This window comes from Gopherus flavomarginatus, chromosome 2 (assembly GCF_025201925.1).
Source record: "Gopherus flavomarginatus isolate rGopFla2 chromosome 2, rGopFla2.mat.asm, whole genome shotgun sequence".
Taxonomy (NCBI): domain Eukaryota; kingdom Metazoa; phylum Chordata; order Testudines; family Testudinidae; genus Gopherus; species Gopherus flavomarginatus.
The window spans coordinates 168,301,509-168,322,654 of NC_066618.1; the positions used below are offsets into that span (position 1 = coordinate 168,301,509).

The 21,146-nt window shown below is 39.2% G+C and overlaps 1 protein-coding gene across 7 annotated transcripts in view; it reads right to left on the minus strand.

The window, feature by feature from the left end:
• The window catches only part of POLB (DNA polymerase beta), a 35,930-nt gene that overhangs the window by 11,967 nt on the left and 2,817 nt on the right, over nt 1-21,146 (minus strand). For 6 of the 7 annotated variants that reach the window (XR_007772570.1, XR_007772569.1, XR_007772567.1 and 3 more), the window contains exons 3-14: nt 19,951-20,017; nt 19,449-19,523; nt 18,518-18,576; nt 17,728-17,777; nt 14,959-15,010; nt 14,145-14,199; nt 13,350-13,422; nt 9,725-9,795; nt 8,391-8,459; nt 7,812-7,898; nt 2,099-2,163; nt 1,415-1,554 (exon numbers count right to left, since the gene is read on the minus strand). Coding sequence is in view for 2 of the 7 variants with exons in the window: in XM_050940205.1 (XP_050796162.1) it covers nt 1,415-1,554; nt 2,099-2,163; nt 7,812-7,898; nt 8,391-8,459; nt 9,725-9,795; nt 13,350-13,422; nt 14,145-14,199; nt 14,959-15,010; nt 17,728-17,777; nt 18,518-18,576; nt 19,449-19,523; nt 19,951-20,017 (863 nt within the window). In the remaining 5 variants the exon portion in view is untranslated. The remainder of the gene's footprint in view (nt 1-1,414; nt 1,555-2,098; nt 2,164-7,811; nt 7,899-8,390; nt 8,460-9,724; nt 9,796-13,349; nt 13,423-14,144; nt 14,200-14,958; nt 15,011-17,727; nt 17,778-18,517; nt 18,577-19,448; nt 19,524-19,950; nt 20,018-21,146) is intronic. The other variant, XM_050940206.1, reaches the window with a different exon arrangement.

Genomic DNA, 21,146 nt, shown 5'->3' on the forward strand with positions numbered 1-21,146 from the left:
AGGCAGACCCAGAGGGGGGATCTCTTGTATGCAGGAGAGAAGAAAGCTGCCTAGCTGATACTAGGTAGGTCTCTGAAGTCAGAGAGAATAGCGTGCTACATTTAACTGTGGCATTTGGCAGTAGCCCTTGAAACATCCTGAAATACTATTGTGTGTGTATGGGTCTGTTTGGAGAAGAAAGATTCACACTTTCCTGAGAACCTAACAACTCCTCAATGCCAACTGGCAAAGGATTCACTGTTCTGTAACAACTCCTAGCAGCCCTGACAAACTCACTAGACCCATGACATTGCTTTCGTAGACCATCTCCAAAGAGAGTCAAGTGAGGTATCTAATAAAAGCGTGTCATACAGATCCTCAGAAGTGTTGCAAAAATCTATGTATGGATAATATTCCAGGAGTTGTGTATGTGTACTGAAAATATGTTTTAAGAAGACTGTCTCCTAAGCTGGAGTTGACAAACAGGTTTTGAGTCACACAAAGGAAACTTATTCATGTGTCACATTGTTGGCTATGTAAATTAATCACTGTAAGCCAATATAATGGAAGCCAAATCTGCACATGGAGTAAATGGGGATAGGTAGATATGAGAGACTAAATTACATCCTAAGAAGTGGGCTGTAGCTCACGAAAGCTCATGCTGAAATAAATTTGTTAGTCTCTAAGGTGCCACAAGTACTCCTGTTCTTTTTGCGGATATAGACTAACACGGCTGCTACTCTGAAACCTAAATTACAGGGGACTCTGACTCTGGGGACAAAACAATTAATTTGGGGGGCTATAAGGAGAAGGACACCTCTTTATCCTCCACTGAGGAACCAAAAAGGACAGGGCTTTTTGCATTCATGAAAGAACCTCTCAGCCATGTTGGTTGGAGATGCTGGGAGACTGCTTTAGGTGAGATAAACTAACAGACTAAAACCCCTAACTCTAGGAAGCGTGTTTTATATATAACCATTTCTGCTTCCATTGTTATCCTTCCTATCTCTTAAATCTTAGCTTCTAATAATAAACTTATGATTGTTTTCATTATAAATATATCTCAGTGCTATAATGTTATATAGGAGCTGAATCAAACAAATGTGTGTACACTGTTCCCTGGAGGAGAGCCAATCTACTAATTTCTGTGAGCATTCGGTGACAGGAGTGGGTCACTGCAAGGTGCGGGCCAAGGACTCTGAGGGTTGGTGTGTACTTATTAGCCTGCACAAAGAGAGGTATCTGTGGAGGCCTCGAAAGCAGTCTTTGTGTAGCCAGAGGGGTTTGGTTTCAGGGAGCTGAGCTACAGCAAGCACAGACAAGACCCTTGCACACAAAGGGCAGGCAGTGATGTGCCTCACAACCCTGAGTATCCCTGGGGAGCATCACAACAAGAGAGACCGGAAAGAGCACTTTGGGTAGAGACCAAACTCACCAGTAACTCCCAAGGGCCGGATTGTGTACTCGTTGATTGTGAAGCCCATTTCCAGGGCACGAGTTCTCATGTTCTTATTGAATATGTCACTGCCTGTGAAGTATAGTACCCCACAATAATACTGATCCTTGGGGATCAGCCTAAAGTAAAAGAAACAAAACAAAATCTCAGTTCCAAGTCAGCTGGAATTCACTTGAGGCACAGTTTCTCTAGTCTTATTACCATTTACATCAAAACCCCATGCTCTACTAGCACATTACAGTACTCTGTATAACTATTCCTAAAACATCACCAAAGAGATTGCAATATTCCTGAAAATCCATCATCCTACAGGAACATACAAAAGGAAAGGGTGGTGCAACAACTCTTGCCATTAAACTATTACTGAGCGGTTAAGGCACAGTACCCTGACAAACCTCCCCATTCAGTAATTGCTGGAGGGGAAGGATAGCAATGAAGATCCTTGTTTTGGAATCACGAGAAGGGAGGCTTGCTTTGCAGTCAGGGATTGGGACACAGCACTTTCATAAATGCCCCATCATGAAGCTGAGTGGGCTGTGCAGTCCTGTTCTGTATGATACACACAAGGAGGTGGAATCATGACAAATGCCCCCATTTTGGATGATGCTTTAACAAATGCCAGTTCTACCCTAAGAGTGCAGGCCTATCCCATTTAAATTTTACCTGATATCAATTCTCCTGTATAGAAAATTGGTTCCATCTTCTTTGCTTGGCAACTGACATACACCCTAAAAGGACACAAGGAAAGCAGAAATTATAAAGTTATAAGAGTTTTAAATTGTATTGGGCTTTTTTTTTCTTTTAAAAGAGAAACACACTAAAATAGTTTTAAAACGTAGACCGTGGAGTCTGTCTAGTTATGTGATCATGCACAGGCATACGGTCTCAGAGGTGAATAAAAGGTTTGCTTATTAAACTTGCTTGTTTGGGCTTATGATTTCCCCCCGTTAATAACCACGATGGAAGATTGCTAATTTGTAGTAAAGCTTTTTTTTGTTTCTAGGATAACATTCATTCCAGGACTCATTACTATCACTTACCTTTAAAAAACACTTATAGGAATACAGACGACATTGTTAGAATGAAATACAAAAATACCAAGAGTGAGACCAGTAACTTTGTACAGACCCATTAGAGGGGACTAGCTGTTCCAAATAGTCTATGGTACTGTCAAGCCAACCAACTCAAGACAGTAGTGGACTGGGGGTGCATTGACCCAGGGAAACACCGGGTCTTTAGTGAACAAGAATATTGCAGCAGTGTACACACTGCTAGGCTACCATGATTAATAAAAATTACACACTCCAGAAATTGACATCCTTTAGCAAAGGCAAAACGCTATGGCTTTTGGATAGAGCTAGAGAGAAAATAAGCTCTTCTCCCTTGCCAATGACACCCACTGCAAATAGTCCAGATTTTAATCCAAATCGCAAACCAGAGAGCTTCAAACATTGGGAGAGCAATGGAATACACATGCACGGCTAGGCAGCTATTCAGTCAAGAAACTTTTCTAACTTATTTAGCTATCAAAACTAAATTTAACTGACCCATTCTGTCCTGGTACTTGTACTCTCAACTCAGGCATTAATGTTTCTAAACTTTCTAGACAACCCTTGCTATACAAAAAGAACAAAGAGTCCTTGCAGCACCTTAGCGGACTCTTCGTTGTTTTTGCTGATACAGACTAACACGGTTACCACTCTGAAACCTTTCTATACAGAAAGCTAATTACAATAGAAGTGATGGCAACCTGGAAATAAAACAAAAAATATAACTAATTTATATTAATCTTTGCAGACAGCTTTACTAACAAAATAGTGTCTATATATGACACACTGAGAAAAGGATGTTGGTAGACAAATTACCCCAGAAGAATGGGGTCTGATCTGGAAAAGAGTACCAACAACTTCAGTATGCAGCACAAAAAAATAAACCTTCAAGATACTGTTTCAGTGGTATCTCACACCAGTCAGGTTAAAAAATAGATTGAATGGGGATAAATGTTGGAGAAATTGTGGTGAAAGAGGATTATTTTTGTCTATATGGTGGACATGTCCAGTCAGAGAGTATTAGGATGCAAACAGTAACCAAATATCACAAATTGCTGGATATTATGACCACATGATCCTTTGCTAATCCTCCGAAGGCTTTCTAATGAAAATGATCACAAAAAATGGAAATGAAGACTTAATCTCATCTGCTTGTAGCTGCCTGGCTCTTTGCAGACTCTCATTGAAAAAAGAAAAATAGCCCAACCGTACAGGATTGGTTAAAATTATTATGTTTATATATAGATCGTGGTTGTTATAGAAAAATTAACACATCAGTTATGAACCCATCAAAATAGACAGAGGACAAATAGAGAGTTAGATATTTGGTTACCTTTAATACTCAGAAAATACACATTCACCTGCAAAAAAACCCAATATACTTGTCCAATTTTTTTTGAATATTTTACATCAGATTGGGTAGGTCTGTTAACTGTGTATATTGAGATATCACTCAATTTAGTAGGACCACTAGAAACATAAGGATTTTAATTATAATCACTCTATATGTTAAATATAAAGACCTGATGACAATATTCCTGTATGTCTCTTTAAACAAAAGCTAACTGTTGTAATATTTGTTGCGTTTCTGATACTCGCTTGGCAAAGATTTGTAAAATTAAAAACCTCCTAAATAAATCTAAACTCTGCAAGTATCACAACACTCAAGGCTGAAATTAGCCTGGTCTCTCAAACTTAACACAAACCAGGCCCTTTTCCCCAGATAGCATAAACTTTTTTAATACTAAACCGGAGAGCTACTAAACATAAGGAATCCCTCTTCCTTTCCTTCAGGCACACAATCAGCTAGAATATAGTTAAGTGAAGGACTCAAAAGGACATCTCAACTATCCCTCCCTGCTTCAGGGACATAGACATATCAATTCCATAACTGAGTAGCAACTGACATAATCCCCTAACACAGCAGCTAAAACAGAAAGAGCAGAATAATGTGTACCTCTATGCCACCTTTCACATAAAGAACACGAGATTTTAGGGAAAAAAAATCAAAATACAACGCAGAGTAGGTAAGTAACTGTTTTGAGGTTGGGAAGCTGAGGCACAAATAGAACTCCAGAGTCCCAACTCCCAGGCCTCTACTTTTGCAATTACAAATATGCTGAGAACGCATGGTCACGAATGGAAAATGACAGCTAAACAGAAAAGCAGGGGGAAAGCATGGATAAAAATTGCAGCCAATGCAAGTCAGAACGGAAAGGCATTTTCTGACATTTAAAAAAAGCAGAAAGAATCATTGTATAACCCATTTAATTCACCTTCAGGCTTTATTTTATGTGTAGTTGATAACTTTCTCTGGGATGACAGGGGGTGAGGGAGAAGAGTTATGATGAATGATCAGAGCTGTTTAAACAGGAAACCCGAAAAACCTTGTAGAAATGTATTCCAGCTACACTAAGTTTTTCCTTTCCTTCCCTGATTATGTTTGTTCTGAAAGCTCAACAATTCTGTATCCTTTTGGAACATGTTATGGGTTCTTTTATAAGCTCTGTTGTCTTCACTCTGGGACATTTCTAACTTCAGCTGCAGTCCTGATTCCACTTACTTTCCCAGGATTTCAACACTGCCTGTCATTTCTACTTATTCTACCCTGACACATCAATATGTCCTCTCCAGTAATGACTGTTTTACACAGAACATAGACAGTAAAATGTCACATTGTTATAGACTTGTACATTGGAAATGCTATTGGTCAAGATTTAAATTCAGAGCAAGTTGGTTCTAATACCAGAAGGGCTGGCCAAGGTGAAGTAGCAGTTACTCCTACAGAAATTGAATTTCATCTCAAATCCACTATCCCTTATTTAATAGCTTTGAAAGGGAGATGCACCAAAAATCAGTGAATTGTCTCTTTTAAAAAAAATAAAGACTAGAACATGTAGTGGAGACACAAGAAAATAAAATACTACAGTAAAAAATATTACCACTTTGTTTCCTATCACAGTGTCCTTAGCAGAAAATAGAAATATTTCTGATCAGAGGAGCTCTGTGGCTAAGAGGACAGAAGACTGAAATATCCTAGGTCAGAGTGAGACACCAGACAATTCACTGCTACCCTACATAATTCTTTTTAATTTGGCCAGACATGAATCCCAGTGTGACCAGTTTCTGGCATAGATTTGGTTCCATTACAAAGAGCTTATCCCAAGAACTGGTGTTTCGGGTGGTTTCACCTATTAGTCTAACATTGGATAAAATAACCAGCTGGTGGGTTATCAAATGGTCACCGTTTTGGGTGGGTCCCTGCAGCTTCTGCTAATTACTTAAAGGCCCTTCTAAATGTGGCTTTCACTGATCTGCTGTGACTGATGAAGTCCTATCTCTCCTCCTTTTGCTACTTGAAAATCTCACACAAGTACATAAACATATGCACCACATAGTCTGGGGCAATCAAGCAGCTATCCTGCATATATTCTTCATCAATAAGAGCCATTCTATTAAATTAGCAACTGAGAATAGCCCAGAGTATTGGGATGAAGTTCAATTTAATTTTCCTCTTTATATTTTTTTCTCATCCCAGGAGCACGGAGTGTAACAACTTCACTGATTTTATCCTTCTAAGGAACGCCAGGAAAAACAACAAGTTTAATTTCACAAGAAACTGGACACAGAGTTTAACTGAGGTGAGCACAGAAATCCATTTCTGATTCTCATCCCCTTTACTTCACGTGAAAATATATGGAACCACTTGATAATACCTTTCCCTCTGTAACAGCCTAAGTTTCAAGAATAGATATTTATATCCACTTGAAACATTAATGTGTAGGATCTGGTTTATATTTTACATTCTTTTCTATGGTTTATTTTAATTTAATGATTTAATATAAACTTAACGGTGATCATTTAGGAAAAAGTGGATTCCCACAGCATGGCCAGCAACACCAGTCCTACAAGTCTCTGGCTTATGAAGATCATCATTAAGTTACTATCAAGATTGAATGGAACTAATCAATTACTGTCTTCAGTCCAGTCATAACTGTTTCTTAGGGTTTTACTCATCTGTTGGGATTAACTTTTCATGTCTTTAAGAACAAGGTATTTGGAGCCTGTAGAGACAAAACTCCAGGTGGAAGTGAAACATCATAGCACTCGCTCAATACTCAAAACCCCCCCCACAAAACCTAAAAAAACCCAAAACAAAAACAACTTCTCTTTTGAAAAGCAAAGACTTCAGCTTGTTCTTCCAGACAGAGAGGAGTGCTTAGCTTAAGGGTCTGTCTCCCGATAAGGTACATTACAATGAAATGTAAGACTGGTCATAAACCCTCAGAGCTATTCTGGGGTCAAAGATTCCTTTTATGTTCTGTTCTACAATACCTGATGGCTGACTTCAGTTGTAATTTTTCAGAGGAATGCCCTATTTCTGAACGTCAAGCCTGGGAGAAGGTTTTTTCCTTTACTTTGATTTAGATGTGAAATTAATAGAAAGGTGTTTGAGCTTAGCCACAAATTTTCTCATATGCCATAAACTGGCATCCAGAACTAAAGAGGATGATACAGAAACTCACACCAGAGCAGTCTATGTCTTCAAGTAACAGAGGCTATTATCACAGCAGAAGATGGTTCCTCTGAATCTTGGAGAGTTTCACATCGAATATATGGCTATCTAGACCAAATTGTGAATTCAAGACAAATTTCAGGATCATCATCCAGTGTAGGCTGAAGGAGCTGAAAGTGCATTATAGGCCAGAGGCAGTGACAGCAAGGTGGGAGTGTACTTTGAGTCTGAGAATCTGGCCTAAGAAATGTGTTAGTAAAGAGGTGTGTAGTGGGGCATGAGAAGGGAAAGGGTAGCCAGTGGGGGGAAGCATTAAAAGAATTAGAAAGTGAGTATAGTAGTTGGTAGGGTGGATGGAGATATGTTGAATGTTATGACATACTGGACTCTGATAGTAAGTCGCCGAGGGATAGGATTTAGAGTTTTCACTCCTTACATACTACTTGTTTTTGTATTGTTTGTTTTTTTACAATTTAAAGAATGCAAAACTGCACATTAATCTACAAAAGGAAAGAATGCTCATTACAAACATTTCCACACATGTAGCTGAAACAGACTTTTTGATTTTTTTTTAATATAAACACAATGGGATAAAATGCTTCATAGGGAAAAAATTCTATCTCCTTTGGTTATTGCAAACAGACAGATTGTTGTAGGATGTTAATATTATAAGAAAAAGCCAACTATTACTCTGAGTTACTGCATAAACTTTCCTTTTTTAAAATCAGAGGTATGTAACAGTAAAATGTGTATTTCTTGTACATTAATCAGAGATATTGTCTTTTACATTAAATATTCAAAGAAAACTCACCATGAATTTCGTATCACCCTTTGACAATGTGTCTGTGACAAAGTGGATTTTTTTCAGTTGTTCTACAACTTGGTGCAAAAGCTTTGGCTGGAAACAATAATTAATGTCAAAAGTAAACAAAGTGAAATGAAACATTACCTAACTAAGAAAGAGGAACCTGTTTGTTTACCAGCAGTGTGACCCACATATGTACAATATATCCTTGTGAAAACCAAGGAGATCTCATTGATGGAAAATATTTTTTCAGGACCAGATACTGAGACTTTGGCAGAAACTACATACCATAAATAAATCACTACTTGAGAATCTGGTTAAGGAAAATTGTTCTCTCAAACCTCTATTGTACTGCAAGACAAAGAAGAGCACTGAAGTATTTTCATCAGACTTGACAAAACTTGTTGTACAATTTTAAATCTTATATTTCTAAATTAATGATCTTCTGTTTTTGTGGCTTGCTAGTTTCCATAGGTCCATTAGCATCTGCTTTGATTTAATCTAGAAATATTCTCTTGTAAATACTAAAGAATAGCACTGCCAACTTTCAGTGACAGTTAAAGATTTTTCTGTGGCATAATATACCGTGGGAGATTTGTTTCCTATTCTGTTGGTTCGCTCCATACAAAAAGGTACCTCATTCCTCTTTAAGACCTATTTGAAAAAAAAGTGATTAAAGTGTGTTAACGGTATAAATATATGCAATTGCCTAAAGGGAAAAAGTCTTTAAGAGAACGATGCAATTCTTTCAAGACACCTCAGAAAATGTGATCCTGGAAATTCTAAAAAGTTGGTTACACTTAAACAAAATATTTGGGAGCACAAAATTACAGGCTCACTCAACTAGTTTAAGTCTGCCCTCGTCCTCTGCTGAGTTTCCACCCTCAGTATCTGTAATAATGAGTGCAAGAGGGAGACACTGATATAAAAAAAAATAAAAGGAGACTTTGCTACTGCTGGACACTTCAAATCCATTACTTCCACTTTAATTGCATAACTCGCCAGTAGAATAAAGGAACTCTGGAACAGAGTGTAATGACACTAGTATGTAAATGAATGACATTTTTGGTGTGCCCCATAAGAGTCTCATAGCGTCAGATAGAACAGTCAAGCCTGCATTAAGCGTCTTGTGAGAATGTTTTTCCATTTTAAAAACACATGCTTTTTTTGGGAAGTGTGGGGGATTCTCCTGAAAACAGCTATTTTTGGTGACATGATAATAAAAGCCTGTTTTTTGCCAAAAGTGCATATAGTCTCAAAGAAGGCAGGGCATTTTTTTTTTTGTTGTGATATAAATCAGGATCTCTATACAATGCTACAGAAAAGTACACTCAATTTGTAAACAAGAAAAAAGATACCAAGCACATTACACTGAACAAGCAGCTGTCTGATTACCCTGTGCCCTCCATGGTCCTGGCCATTGTCCTTCCAGCTGCAAACAGCCAGCATTTTTGAGCATTTCTACAGTATTAGGCAAAAGGGATCACACCCTTTTCACCACAGGGAGTAAGTACTAATCCCCTGGTGGCCTGAGGAGCAAGAGACTGAAATAAACTTTATCTTCCTCACTGAAGTGCAAAGCATTAGCTATTGAGCCAGGCCTGCACGCACTGTATTCAATATATTAGATGTGAAATTTCTTTGGCATATATAAGAGTTATGCAAAATACTTCTACAACATGATTAAAACGTGTCACATCCAAACACGTGAAAGGTAGTTTGCCTAATTCCCCATATAATGCTTAGATCATATATTCAGGATTTTATTAATAAACTATAAAAAGTTGTCAAGGAATAAATGCAAAAAGCTGCAATATGAACCTGAATGCAAAGGAATTTATGATTCTATGATCTGCTGATAAAAGTTCATAAAACTCAACTTTCAAATAGTAATAAGTTGTATAGAGAAAGACAGGCACCTGTTTGGTTGATTCAGAAGTTAAACTTGGATGGGTCAGGAGAACATCCATATCCCCACTTGATTCCGCACCTGAGAAAGTAAAGAGTAAAGAAGAAAAACTGTAAGTCTTGATATCAGTTAACAGACCACAGAGGGTTGTGTTTGAATCTTAGTGCAAAAGAAAAGAAGAAAAGCTCCTCTATCCACAGAACTAGCACAGAATAGTTATTAACATTTTTAATAATAGGCTAGACAAACACCTGTCAGGAATGGTGCAAGTATATACTTGGTCTTGCCACAGCACAAGTGGCTTGACTAAATGATTTCTCAAGATCCCTTCCAAACCTACATTTCCAAGTCTATGATTAATAAGGCAGCCTCTACACTATCTCAATCCTAATGTGCTAATACTAAGAAGTGACATAAGGGACCAAAAACCATTTTCAATCGATAGTAAAAGCATTTAAGGTCTTCCTGTTCCGCAGCCTGTTGAACATTTTCTGCTGTGTGCTTCCACCAATCATTTTTTATTGTACACAGCTTAGACAGAGTAGATTGTTTAGAGCTGTGACAGGTGGCTTTCTTAGTGAACGAAGTCTTGACAGATAACCATGCTTTATGTGCCTCACGCAATAAGTACTGTACATGCATTATCTTGTGGCAGCATTCCCATCCATAGCGAAGATGGCAGTATACTACACACAGACATGACAGACATCATCCAACGCTGGGCTGAACACTTTGTCTACTTAATTGTCCATCTGCAATTTCAAAAGCTGCTATCGATGGTGTAGCATGATTCCCAATACATGAAGGGCTCACTAGACTGCTAGTGTTACTGAGACAGAAACTGCCAACAAACAACTGTCACAAGGAAAGGTGCCTGGTTTAGAATGCTGCCAGAAATCTATAAGCATAGTGGTTATCAAACATATCGAATGCTTACATGGCTCAACATCTGGGAGCAGAAGACTATGTCTCAAGACTTCAAGGGTGCTTCAGTTGTCCATACATACAAATAAAGGTGATTGAGTACTCTGCAACAACCATCATGGTATCTTGATTTTTTCCATTGCTGGGAAGATTTTGCCCTGTGTCTTGCTCCCCGGATTCTTCCACATCACCAATAACGTTTCAGAGAGTCAGCACGGCTTTCGCCTGGGACACAGAACAGCTGACATGACTTCTGCAGCTTGTGAAAATGCTGGGAACAAAACTGTGATCTCTATAAGGTGATTGTAGACCTGATGAAGACCTTTGACACTGTTAGTTGGGAGGGTCTCTGGTGAATCTTGACCTAAGCTGGCCACACAAATTTGTAACAATCATGCACTCATTCATGCTGGCTAGAGTGCTGGAAAATGGTTCTTCATCAGAGCCTTTGTCACGAACACCATGAAGCAGGGCTGTGCACTCACACCTACACTATTTACCATTGTCCTTAGTGCTATGCTGCTAGATTCTTTCAAAGACTCCGCAGCATCTTCAATCTCCAGTGTCTTTGTGCTCACATTAAAGCAATTGACTTGTTCCTTAGGGAGTTCCTCTTCACTGATGATTGTGCACACACAGCACATACTGTCCAAGACATGCAGCATCCGATAGATGACTTTTCTAGATCGGCAAAGCTATTTGGACTCTATCTGCCTCAAGAAAAACAAAGTACTTTACCAGACTGCTCCCAGAAAAATGTATTCTGCCGCTGAAATAGCAATTGCTGACAAGAGTGCTTAATGCAGTAGAAAAATTTTACTATCTTGGCAACACTTCATCTGATAATGCCACGATTGACTATGAAATCACGCAGTGCATTTCTAAAGCCAGTTCTGCCTATGGTTGACTTTGCTGCCACCTGCGGAATGAGACAGACATTTGACTTCACACCAAGATTACTGTCTACCATGCAATTATGTTAAGCACTCTTCTCCACAGGAGTGAAACATGGACACACTTGATGCAACTAAAGAGTTTTCACATGTGCTGTATGCATCTCATCTGTAAAATCAAATGGTTGGACAGGACACCAAATACTGAAGTTCTGGACCAGTGCTACATAACTAGCACTGAATTCCTAATCAGACAGGTGCAATTTTGCTGGGCTGGTCACCTTGTACATATGGATGCTACACAACTCCCCAAAGTCATATTTTAAGGACCACTGAAAACAGGAGCACCTACACTGGGAGGCCAGTGAAAATGACATGACACTCAAAGCTCACTTAAAAGCTGGCTATGTCAACCTGAACACATGGGAAGTTGCTGGAGCTGAGAAATTAGGATTGCGGCAGACCTGTTGGTCTGCAATTAAAGCCATCGAGAATAGCAGAAGAGAAAAAGTTAAAGGGAAACATGAGAAAAGAAAGTAGGCTTTGGTTAAAAAAAACATGCAGTGATGTCAGTTTAACATGCGGCTGCATCTGCGGATCCCTCATCAGTTTATGTTTGTGCAAGACAATGCACTGAAACAAACTGACTCTCATATGTTGACTATGATAGGAGACTCCAACAGAGCTAAGAAGTGGATTAATTTTCATGGGACTCTGATGAAACTGTCAAGCATTTACCAATTAGTACCAATTTGGTGGCAGCTTGTGTGATGTGGATACTTTTCATTGGATACTGAGCTGAGATCACCAACTCACTCCACAGAGGCCAACCAGCCAAGTTAGTAATTTGACTACTTGATCACAAAGCAAAGTATCATCTCTGTGCCTCTTATTCTTAATGTTTACATAGTGTTATGGTGTTTAAAGACAGATCACTGTTATTTAATAAATGCAATTTTGTATAAGAACAACTTCTAAACGGCTTAACAACTATTTTGTACCAAATCTACATCTGGCATATGTGTATTTAAAATAAAACTTAACTGGGGAACATGACATATACTCAAGTATTCATTAGTCTTTCTTCATTCGAGTGCTAGACTTTTTACTACTGGCGTGAACAGTGGCTGATTATGGACAATAACATTTATAAAGTTTTTATTTTTTAAGCTGGAGGACCTCACATATAATTCACACAAAAAATTACAGTCGACCTCACACTGCTCAGCAAATAATTAATAGACTAAAGTAGTGAGGTTTCTCATGCTTCATACTACACTAGGAGAAGTAATCATAAAAGATTAAACTACAGATGCCAAAATAAGTGAACATATCACATTTTATGAAATTTGAGCATTGATTTTTTAATTGAGTTGGTTCACTTACTGAAATTTGCAAAATAGGAAGTAATTTTCAATAGGTGTTTATTATTTGTGTGAATTAGCAAGGTTCTGATATGCTATGTCTGCACATCAGTAATAAGAAAGCCTCCAGAGTAATTCTGGAGCAGATGCGAGAGTTTTGAGGAAAAGGAAAATTTAAAGGAAACTATTCTTTGGTTTTACAATTTGCAGCATCCTACTCCACTTCTTTTTATATCGCACCCATAGCCTTACATGTACAAACTGAACTAGTCAGTCTAAGCAAAAAGCAAGAAGCAAGTTTACTCCATCTGGTCAGTGTAACATTTTGCATTAAGGACTACGCACATCAGTACAAATTAAAAAAAACCCTTAAGGTTCACAGTTCAGACATTTGTCAGTAAGTTTTGACTCCCAGAACCATGATGTAAATGTGAAGGCATAGTGGAGTACCAACCTCGCCTGAAACTGCCACAGACTGTAGCAATATATTCGGGGTCCAGTTTTTTAACCTCTTTCAATACAATTTCCTGTTGAGAAAAAAAAAAAAGAGCAAGATCAAATCATTTGAGCTGCCCTCTGTAGTAAGATGAGGCCCTGAAACATAACCTCTTGTGTCAGAGGCCCAGTCTGAGACCTGAAGCCCAAAGCAAAGTACTTCCAGGCACTGCTAAGCAAAAGCTGGGCTGTGAGCCAGAGGCAGGCCACACTCACAGAAGTTGGCAAGAAGAGGGCTGCTAGAAGCAGGTGCATCTTAAAGACAAGGTCAAAAGGACAGCATGATGGATAGAAACAACATGATCAAAGGAGGAGACAGCCCACAATGAGTCAAAGGGCTGTACTTCAATACATCAGTAGGGATGAGTAATCTGTCCTGTAACTGTATAAAAGCAGGTTCCAGAGTGTGCATCTTTGTCTGGCCTAGGGTGCAGTGGAAAATCCCGCCACTGACTGAGCTGGTCCATTGCCAGGGGGCACAAATTCGTAGTACGTCTTGTACAGTCTACAGGAAACTATTACTGTGCTTCGTTTGACAATAAACCTGGCTCGGGTTCCTCCATACATTACTAGAGTCTGTGCTCACTGGGGGTTCTCTAGGGGTCTGCTTTGTCAGCTATCTGTGCAGAGCTGGGGCAGCACGCAGCCCACTGTTATCATTGAACAAGAGCAGAGCACCACATCGGTAGCTACTGACAACACCCTCTTCATTTGTTCTCATTGCCTTACTTGGTTGAGGAAGATTATATCTTACCTGCATCTGTAACATCTCTTCTCTAGGTATTCTTTGCTCGAAGTCTTCAAAATATCTGTACAAATAAAAAAGAAGTTGAATGACTATGGGTATGGCAATACATTTAAAATTTAACCAAGCAAACATTAGATACAACTCCATACATTTTACATTAAACTGATTGATTAGAAACTAATAACCTAGACAGCGATAGCAAGCCAATGATCACAGGTTCCTTTTGCTAGTCTCAGACACCTTAGAAATTCCCATCACCGCAGGTTCTCCCTTTCACCACCATTAAAACAGATTTCAGAGAGGAGAGGAAGTACTGCTATCATACAGGAATACTGTATCAAGAATTTCTTCTGCAGCCTTCCAAAGGGGACAAGAACTTCGTGGTTTTAAGAACCGACTCAGCAGCAGCAAACAGAAAGCTTTCCTTAGCCAGTGGTCAGAGAGGCAACCCAAACCATCAATTTTTCTAGAATTTAGACTCTCAGTGATCCAGACACAACATTTCAATCAGAACCTGAGAGGAAAAGCCTGTTTTTTTCACCATCTTTAATAACTCAAAAGTGGATAGGCTGAGCTGACTAAACCTTTCTAAAACAATGCATCTTTGGACTGCAACCAAGCACAGCTAATTTCATCCCCCCCAAAATTTGTTTGGGTAAGTTATGAGCAACTGAGAAAAGGGAAGAACAGGGGATAGAACTGGATCTTACGTATTAAGTGTGCTACTTATGGTTGCTATAATCTTAAAGAGTGTACTGGCCTCTGGAGGAATTTTTACAGAAGCCAAGTAACTATGTTTATGAAAATGAAACTGTCTTACTTTAGCCCAATTCGCTGATGATGATTTAGCTTGTGTTCATTTTTCTTTAGATCTGGAAGAAGCAGAATGACAGAAAAAGTACTCAGGAGAAGGAAAATAACTTTAGCAACTAGATATTTATTGTAAAGATGTGTTGTAAAGATGATTTAACTCAACAGGAACTATAAAGAGAAACACAAAGAACAAGAGTTTTTGTTGTGCTTGTAAATTATGAGGAGGCTGCCCTATGGCTCACAGAATGAATGCAGTAGCATCTACTAAACCCAAGCCCCTATACCAGGACACATCCCTTATGCCAGCGTTTGCAGCAAGGGCAATGCAGGGCAGTGTAAAATGGCTAGCAAAAAGCCTGCTCAGGGGAGAACTCTACTCTGGCTAGACTGGGGCTCTTTAATCCCTCAAAACACAAACAAAAAAACCCCACCACAAAACCCATTCCCTGCAAAATCCACATACAACCCCCAACTCCTCACAGATGAAAAGTCCCACTTAGTTGCACCTAAGAAGTCAGTTCTAGTCACGGAGCAAAACTGTCTTAGGAAATAGCAAACCTAAAAAAAATCAGTAAGGAGTAGTCATTGTAATGTTTAATACCGTGCTCAGTGCATACTTGTTGATTTCTACATTTATAAAGGGCCAAACCTTCAGCTGTATTGGAACAGCTGAAGCAGAAGGTGGTCTTTTGATTTGGACCATCCCAGACTGAAGCAGCCTCTGAGGCAAGTTACCACAGTCCAAGGGCTGCACTGATAGACAAGGTGTAATCTTACGTGAAGATAAAATATGAGGCTCAAAAAAGGAAGGAAGCACCAATCCAGGATTGTTTCCAGCTTGATATATCTCCAAAATGGCCTGGCCTAGAATCCCCACATCTGTTTTAGTCTGTTGGCAAGAATGGTAACTTGAACTGGTTTTGGAGCAGTTTGTTGGCACAGCTAGTTACCAAAATCAGTTTCCGCACACTTTATGGGCCACAATACCGTAACTCCTCATTCAACGTCCTCCCGCTTAACATTGTTTCGAAGTTACGTTGCTGCGCAGTTAGGGAATGTGCTCATTTAAAGTTGTGCAATGCTCCCTTATAACGTCGTTTGGCTGCCTGCTCTGTCCACTGCTTGTAAGATTCTGTGAAAGATCAGCGACTTTACAAATGAGCATTCCACAAGTTCCTCTCCTCCCCCTCCCAGTACTTCCCCCACCACCAAACAGCTGTTTGGCGGCACTTAGGACTTGAGGGGATGGGGGGAAGAGCAGGGATGCGGCGTGCTCCAGAGAGGAGGTGGAGTGGGAAGTGGAGGGGAGCAGGGACAGGAAGAGGCAGGCCTGGAGCATCCCCCAGCAAAGTTGGTGTCTGTTCTTCTCCGGGGAAGCTGCTGCCGCTGCTGCAAAGGGGCTTCCTAGTGTCCTTGCCTGCAGTGGGCTGTGCCTGTGTGGGGTAAGCCAGGGGCACTTTCCAACCAGAGTAAAGTACAGTACTGTACAGTATATAATGCCTTGTCTGCCCCCCAAAAAATTCCTTTGAACTTAACCCTCTGCATTTACATTAAATCTTATGGGAAAATTGCATTCATTTAACATCGTTTCACTTAAAGTTGCATTTTTCAGGAACATAACTATAATGTTAAGTGAGGAGTTACTGTATATAATTTATGACATCATAAATGCCAAGGCCAGAAGGGACTATTGTGATCATCTAGTCTGACCTCCTGTATAACAGCCCATAGAACTTCCCCAACGTAATTCCTTTTGAACCAAATCACATCTTTTAAAGAAAGATCTGATCTTGATTTTAAAATTGCCAAGGAGAAATTAAGAGGGGCAGTGGTGGTCTAACACGAGAATGAGCAGGAAGGTGAGAAAGGCTGGGCAACCTGGGAAGGAAAGGGTCTTATCTAGTAGCCTGTGTCCCAAAAAACATCTTTACTTTCCCAGGCAAAAATATTTAAGTTGCAATTAAAGTATCCATCAAAGTAGAAGACTTTAAAATAAAAGGGCAGTTTTAACAACAACAATGTCCACCAAGCATCCACAACAGGCAGCAATCCTATCTTCAAGTAATTCCCCATTCCATCACACCAGTAACATTCCAATCATGTGTAACAATCTCCAAAAAGTATGAGGTTTCAAGAGTAAATGAGTTGCCACACTGAGAGACTTAACAAATATGGTAGCTTTAACAGTGAAGACCATTAACCATATCAACTGTTTATCAAGGGTTGAGGTGGATTCTCCATCAATGGCAATTTTTAAATCATGACCAGATGTTTTCTGTGTAACATGCTCTAGTTCAAACTGGATTTCTTTCAGAAAAGTTCTATAGCCTGTGCTATGAAGGTAATCAGACGAGATGATCGCAGTGGTCTCTTTATCTTAGAATGTATGAATCTAGCGTACATACAGCTCTTGGGTGCTGAACGAAAAGAAAGGGATGGATGTAGTGTCAGTGGAATCAAACTTATGCAACATAAGCACACAGGTACTATCAAAGCCATGCACTTCAGAGTTTGCAGCACTAGAAGAAAAAATTGAAAAAGCCTGTTTCTTCAAACCAAGTCACTTTCCCTTTCCCCATATTTTGGGAGAAGCCCCATCTGAAAATTTATCTGGTGCCTTTCTTCCCTGCACTGACTCAAGTTTCGGAATGCTGAATGCCTATCCTTAATTGTATAACTGCTGTCATTTATGCAGCAAGCAGTTTTTCACAACTTGTGTCATAACCTTTTCACATTCTTCCAATCAAAGGTTCTGAAATGAGTATGGTACACTCACCTTCCAATGTCTTTATCCCTTCATCCACAAACTTCCTAGCTGCAGAAGGACTGCAAAGAATCAGGGCACTTCTTAACCAAATTGACACAGTGAAACCTCTCCAGCAGAAAGTGTTATATCAAACAGTAGCACATTACACCAGAATTTACTAACAGATTACAACAAAGTTTATAATCAGGCAATTAGTTCTCCAGTACCAAAGCCATTTCTTACATTCATTCTCACATTCTCCCTCAACTTGGCATACACTGCTTGCACGGACCAGGAAATGGAGGAAGAGGATGGGACTCAGAAGACCTGGGTTCTATTCCCAGGTTTAACGGGGGCTTTGGACAAGTCACTTAACTTTTCTGCGCCTTGGCTTCCCTACATGCATGAGAACAATGTTACCCACTTTAAAAAGTTGCCTTTGGAAAGGCTAAAGTGGGTTTTCATCAACTCAATTTCCTCCTACCTCTTCAGTAGCTCCTTCACATTCCTTTTGGAAGTCACTCCCCCTCTCCGTTCCAGCTCATCAGTATCTCTCAAGGCTCTGTCTTTTGTCTGCGCCTCTTTCCCCTCTCTCTGTTATAAGCTGGTGATCTCATCCACTTCCATGGCTTCCGCTACCATCTCTTCACTGTCATTTCCCCAATGTACATTTCCCCAGGGCTCGGTCTTGAATCTCTAACGTCTCAGTTTGGATGTCCCGCTGCCAACTCAATCTCCATATTCTTTCTTCAAACCCTCAATTTCTACACTGCTGTTAATAACTCTACAAGTAGATAGAACCATACAAAAAAATTCTTACCCTATGCCACTAACTCGGGTCAGGAAATTGATAGATGAGCTTGTATCATCCTGTCGAATCTGGAGAAAAGAGACTGTTCTCTAACTTACTTGAAAAGTCACAGGAACGTAAAGTAACTCAGTGAGTTATTGCACTTGAAAGTTGCTGTAGGTCTTTTTAGATCTGACCTACTACCTACACAGAGACTCGTGTCATGATTGTTTAGATCCACTCAGAAAGAACCTGGACAGGTGGTTTTCAGTGCCAAGCCCTTGGCTCTAGAATTTGCTTCCTTCTTTGGTTTCAGAGAAGAGAGTTTGATACTCAGAGGGATGTTATAAGGCTCTAAGTGAGGCTGGTTCCTTTTTTAGTGGAGGGATAAAAGTCCTTTTTAGTTTTTGCTGACATGTCTATTCAGATTTACAACCACATTTTTAAAGCCATTGTCTGAACCCTTCTATATACTGAAGCAAATTCTATACGTTGGGAATAAGTACATAAGAGAGACTTGGTCAGGTTTTAGATCCTCTGGCAGAAGGATGGGAGCCCAAATTTAGAACAAGAGGGGTGCTGCAGGCCAGGACTAAGGTGCACTGGGAAAAGCCGTGTGCAGGAAGGTTTCTACATGTCTGTCCAGACTAAGGTAGGTGGCCTTGGCTAAAACCAAACTTCCTTGAGAACCCACTTCATCGATTTGGTGGACAGAACAGGCAGGAAGGCAAACTGATCATATCCTGTAATATTTCCAGAGATGTACAATTTTTTTTCAGGATTTTTTGTTTTTAGATACCCATTTCCTTCTTTCTACTCCCCTGGCAGTCTACGTGCATCTCCCTCCTGCATGGCCTCAGTCTCTCCTGAAGCAGTAAAGCAGTTGCACGGAGTTAGCAGGAGGCCTGGGAAGGTACAGAAAAAAAAAATGCCCGCAGAGAAGAAGGTCAAAGAGGTTTACCTTTTCAAGCTTACGTAGTTTTCCAGTGGATAAAAACTCATCAATCTTCTCAGCGATTTTAGTCCCTACTCCTTCCTAAAAAAGAAACAGAATCAGAAAGTCAATGAAACTTTACCTTCAGGATAACTAGCATCACAGACATTATGGATAAACTACAAAACTAAACTCAGAAACTTGCAAAACAGAAACACAATCAAACTTACAAGACAATACTTTGCTAATGTTCATAATTGTAAGCAGCAGCATTATGAGCAACAGAAGCAGACTCTAATTTTCCCTGTTTTACAGTGAAATTTCAAAATGGGCTTTTAGCAAAATTTACAGTTCCTGCGCTAAATTTAAACCTCTGAAGTCTGAGAAAAGCAGGAAAAAAGCATATCTGAGTCTCCTCAATTACAACTATGATAATGTATATTATAATGCACTAAAATATTAACACAAAAATGGAATTTAATTGTGTGGATGATAGGAACTCGGCTAAAACATCTGTTTTACAGCTTACCAGCTTCTTTGCTTCAGCTCCACTTTTTATCTTGCTTGGATACTTGGATATTACAGAAGCTGCTTTTCTATATATATACATACATAAAAAAGAAATTCCATTCACTTTCCAGCCTTCAATAAACAGTATCAAATGACAAGACAAACATTTTGCATACACTCTCATTACAGTGCACTGTGTGTGCTTCCACCCTGGAGCAGTGGAATCTGTATAACTACCCCCTATTTCTCATGCACCAGAAATACGAGACCTCACAAAAAAAAAAAAAAAAAAAGCTTATCATACAGCAACCTGAATATCAATTTCCTCAAAGCAGTAAGTAACAATTATGTACTTTAACATAAGGGGCTCACATAAGGACTTTTATGAATAAGGTAAACAGCAATGCTAACTTAAATTTACAAAACAGCCTGTTATTCAGAAGTACTTTACAAAAACTACTTCTCTGGTTAGCCACCTCAGATATTTTTGGGGGTGGGATTTTTTCCATTCCCCCCTAAGGGCCAGCTTAGGAAAATTGAAAAATATGAAAAGAAACTTGTGAAATAGTTTCTCTCAGAATGAACAGTGAAAGAGAAAGGAAAGAAGGAAAAGCTTGACTGAGGCTAGCATTTCCAAGAATACATTAGTAACTATTTAAAATTATATTACACAGGTTCATAGAAGGGCTAGTTTTGTCTACGTGATGATAATACACTATTAAAGAATCTGGTGCTGTTGTTACTACTATAAAGTTCGGATATCTACCTGAATTTACTGTTGATCCTTAAATATCATGCTCTGTTACCTACATTATAAGAACAGTCATTTTCCAAGCTCTCTCTCTGGAAACACAAGTTTCTCCTGTATCTGCATAATAAAGTCAGGTCTATTTACATACTATTTCTGAGCCTAAAGGATATAAACTTTCCTTTTGGCTTACAACAATAGTGATGTCTTCTAGTTTCAAACTTTTCTTTTTTTCCTGTTTGCCAATAGACAAAAATACATATTTATTATTCAAATCAAAACTAAATAATTTACACCTATTTCATCAATATACCAAACAGCACTTTATATGCTAACTTATACAGAATGCATTTCTCATTCTTCAAAAATGAAATTTTAGTTTCAATAAGTAATTCCCATAGATATTTCAATTTTGGAGTGGGAGGTGGGGGAGGGGAGAACAGGCAGAAAAAAAACCCACCTTTTTT